Here is a 3,709-nt window from a genome sequence, read left to right as displayed (position 1 = left end):
TCAATATTCATCGTTAGAGGTACATTCTAAAAGAATTTTTGGCATGAATTTATGTAACGTGGTGGAAGTGTAATACATTTCAGGATTGGCCTACAACATAAAAAAGTAAAAAATATCCGAAAATAAAAGTATTTATCTTTTAATATATACAATAATTAACTGAATTTTTCACTAACCAGTAAGATTTGTTCGTTAAACTGTGACTTTTTAAATAAAATATTTTCATTGGTAAATGTCAAACCAAATAAATTGCAATCGGCCTGGATTTTACTTATATCTTTATAAAATAAAAGTTCTTGCAATTTCAATCCTGGGAACGTCAATACTCTGCTATTGTAGCCAGAACTCATGATTTGCAGAACATTTCTGAAATATAATACATTTCTTATTTAAATAATTATTCAGCATAGCTTTTTATAATTATTGAATATTTTTTTACATGCATAATAACAAAAATAAGTGAATACCTTCTGAAGCTTTGCAAATTACAAAAGAATGCACAAGCTAATATCGGGGGTAATTGTTTAACCAAATGACGAACGTAAACATAGTTTCTTAAATACCAAGCAAGTGATATCTTTGTAGCTAACTGAATTGCAGGCGATTTTCTGCATATACAACATAAGAAATGAATATGTAAAAAAAGTTAATGTTAAATATTTTTAATGCTTGCACGCACGCACACACGCACGCATGCACACATAGAATGTCCCATTTTAACATTTACATCGAAATATCTTATAAAGTATAAAAGATACGGGAAAATGTTTCAAATAAAAGTTATATGACTTTGAGAAAACATAATGGTATCATGGTTTGATCTTGGATGGTATCGTCAAGGTCAAGGCAAGAGCATTTTGAATTTTTGAAATAAAATCCCTTATTTTTCATTACATATTCTCATAATTTACTTCAAGAATTTTTCAAAATACTATTATATAGTATTTTGTAGTTTTTTTCATTGAGTACTTTTCGAGCTATAAAGCTTGAAAGTTACAGTACCGCCTAAATTAATAGTATCCAAGGTCCGATCAATGGCTAAAATCTCTTGAATATATATAATATTGTAATGTATTGGCTAAACCTCTTATATGCGATCATAATCTGGATAACATTTATCAAGCTCAAGGTCACTGGAGCTTGTACTTATTTTAATTTTTACGTAAAAATTTTTAGTTCAAAAATGAAAATAACAAGAACAACCTCTAATAGCCTTGATTTTAACAAATGTTATCCAGGTCATAATCCTTAACAACATTCAAGCATTTTAGCTGTCAGTCAGACACTTTGAGTAATGCTAATGCTGATGGTACTGTAACATTCAAATTTTATTATTCGAAAAATACTTTATAATAGTGTTTTGAAAAGTTCTTGAGATAAGCTACAAAAATATATAATGAAAAATAGGGGATTTTATTTCAAAGTGACCTTGCCCTGTGATCTTGATAATGCTACTCAAAGTCAAACAATGGTATTAATGGTAATAAATAATTTTTATCTCTTGCAGTTTTTCTGTAAAGTTGATAGTATTTAAGAAAAAAAATTGAAGACCAATTATTCAACAATTTTTAGTAATTAATATCTTGTTAACTATTGCGAAAATTATAAAATGGTAGAGGACTTTTCAGACTCAGTTTTCTGCTCTATCTATACACAAGCACTTTGTTAAAACTTAGTGGACACTTTGTATATACATAATTTGCATAATTTTATTAATAGCTCTAATTTTATCACAATAACGAATAATGAGAACTTACTTTAAATCGGACGAAAGCGAAAAAGCTCTTTTTAAAGCCTCGCAATCTCCAATATAGAGAAGAATATATATAGCTTCCATCTCTGATCGGCTATTGTTTAATGTTAATTTTTCGAAATCTTTATGTAATGCTATATTATCTGTTACATTTTCATTTTGTTGATCATATAATACAAGTAACTGCTTGATACATTCAAACAGATGTTTATTATTTATTTTTGCATTGAATTCTGTAATGTTTCTTTCACACAATCTAAAAAATGAATTTATTTTTTAGTAACTTTTCAACTTTTTAAAGACCATTTGATTAACTTGTACCTTTGTGCGGCATATATGTGAAATCGGACAATTGGTTCAAGAAGGAAAATATTTGAAACAATATCAATTCTTTGTATTACAGCATCTTGTCGTACTGACCTTAACCTGTCAAATACAAAGTCGTATATCAATACCCAATCTAAATCCGTTCGTGTAATTATCCTGAAATGATATATATTTTAAATATTATGCATATAAATCTTACAAATTATAAACGATGTTTTATTAAATAGATATATTCTGGTAGTGATGTTTAACAGTAGTAATTTATATATTCTTGAATCATATTTAAACAGATAGACAAAATTACTTGGTGAATAAGTATTGGACAGTGGATAATAATACATGCGGAGGACGCAACAAATTCGGATCTGTCATAACTTGTCCAGCAGCAGAGCGACTGAAGCATTTTACAATTTTCATTGGATCAGCCTTGGGTCTCTTCATGTATTTCGTTCCCTCATCAATTTCATATTTGTGCAACAAACCTTCCCGTTCTCTCCTGAAGTAAATAATTCAAGATTTGAAAAGTCATATATTAAATACTTATTTGCATATTAATATATAAAATTACAAGACATACAATAACTTTTTTTTAGTAAAATAACCTGTTTTTAAATGTAAAAACAGTGAGAAAATAAATCAATATTTATGTTAACATTCGTGAGAAATTCGAAGCAACATGTATATACATGTTTCAAAGTTTTGACTTACAAACTGTCTACATTGCGAAAAAACTTACATCAGCCGTTCTTTTTCCGGACACATAAACAGACATCTTCCCGTTATTTGTTCGACAGTCATTACTGTGTCTCTGTTCTCCATCATGATTCTCCGTTAAGGCCGTAACCATGATGCAAAATATTATTATTATTATCGTGATAGAATGGCTCCGACTACAAGCTGAGTCGATACGGACAGGAATCGAAAATAGCCATCGGAGGCGGCAAGGAGACTCGCAAGTAGCATAAAGTAGTCGATCGAATTTAGGGGGAAGCATAAGTTCCATACGTGAAATAAAAGTTCCCAGAGGGATCGTGAAAGCGAGCCCGGCTGGGGAGTTTTAAATGTTGAGGTTGTTTAATTTAAGAAATGATAATAGCAGTCGACATAACTTAGGGGAAAGGTTTTTGAGGAAGGGGAAGATATTATTAGGAGTTACAGAATGCGCATGAATAAAAATTAATATATGTAATGTTAATATATGTAATGAGTTTGTCAACTTTAGGGGAAGTGAGCGGACATGAGAAAATGATGTGATTTATATCCTGAGTAAGATCGCCGCAGACAGACCTTAGTTGCAACTATATTTTTCCTGTGAAGGCTGTAATTGAAATTGTAATGATTTTCGCATAGATTAAGATAATTTCTTCTCTTTTAAAGAAGTGTTTATTAAATCATTTGTCAGTTTGAGAGAATTGTTCATAATGTAGGTCCTTCCATCTAAATTTCTCATCGAGATAGGCTCTGCATTGCTCCAGAACAGAATTTCTAGTTTCTAAAAATAAATCAGAGTAAGGGATCTCCAAATCAATTCTGTCACTCTGTTTAGCACTTAGCTTGACGAGTTCGTCCGCCCTTTCATTACTCTCTATGCCCCTATGAGAGAGGATCCAAGTAAGATATTCATTCGTG

At 30.4% G+C, this 3,709-nt stretch overlaps 1 protein-coding gene across 1 annotated transcript; it reads right to left on the bottom strand.

Annotated features, from left to right (window-relative positions):
• Window positions 1–2,899, bottom strand: LOC105620467 (germinal-center associated nuclear protein). Its single transcript, XM_012201956.1, has 7 exons — window positions 2,817–2,899; window positions 2,385–2,576; window positions 2,075–2,236; window positions 1,758–2,009; window positions 468–608; window positions 177–366; window positions 1–90 (listed from the first exon to the last, which is right to left on the bottom strand). The coding sequence occupies exons 1-7, from the start codon at window positions 2,897–2,899 to the stop codon at window positions 1–3; spliced, it is 1,110 nt and encodes a 369-aa protein (XP_012057346.1).
• Between the last annotated feature and the right edge of the window lie 810 nt (window positions 2,900–3,709).

Source organism: Atta cephalotes, assembly GCF_000143395.1.
Source record: "Atta cephalotes unplaced genomic scaffold scaffold00026, whole genome shotgun sequence".
NCBI lineage: Eukaryota > Metazoa > Arthropoda > Insecta > Hymenoptera > Formicidae > Atta > Atta cephalotes.
This window is presented reverse-complemented; position numbering and strand designations above follow the sequence as displayed.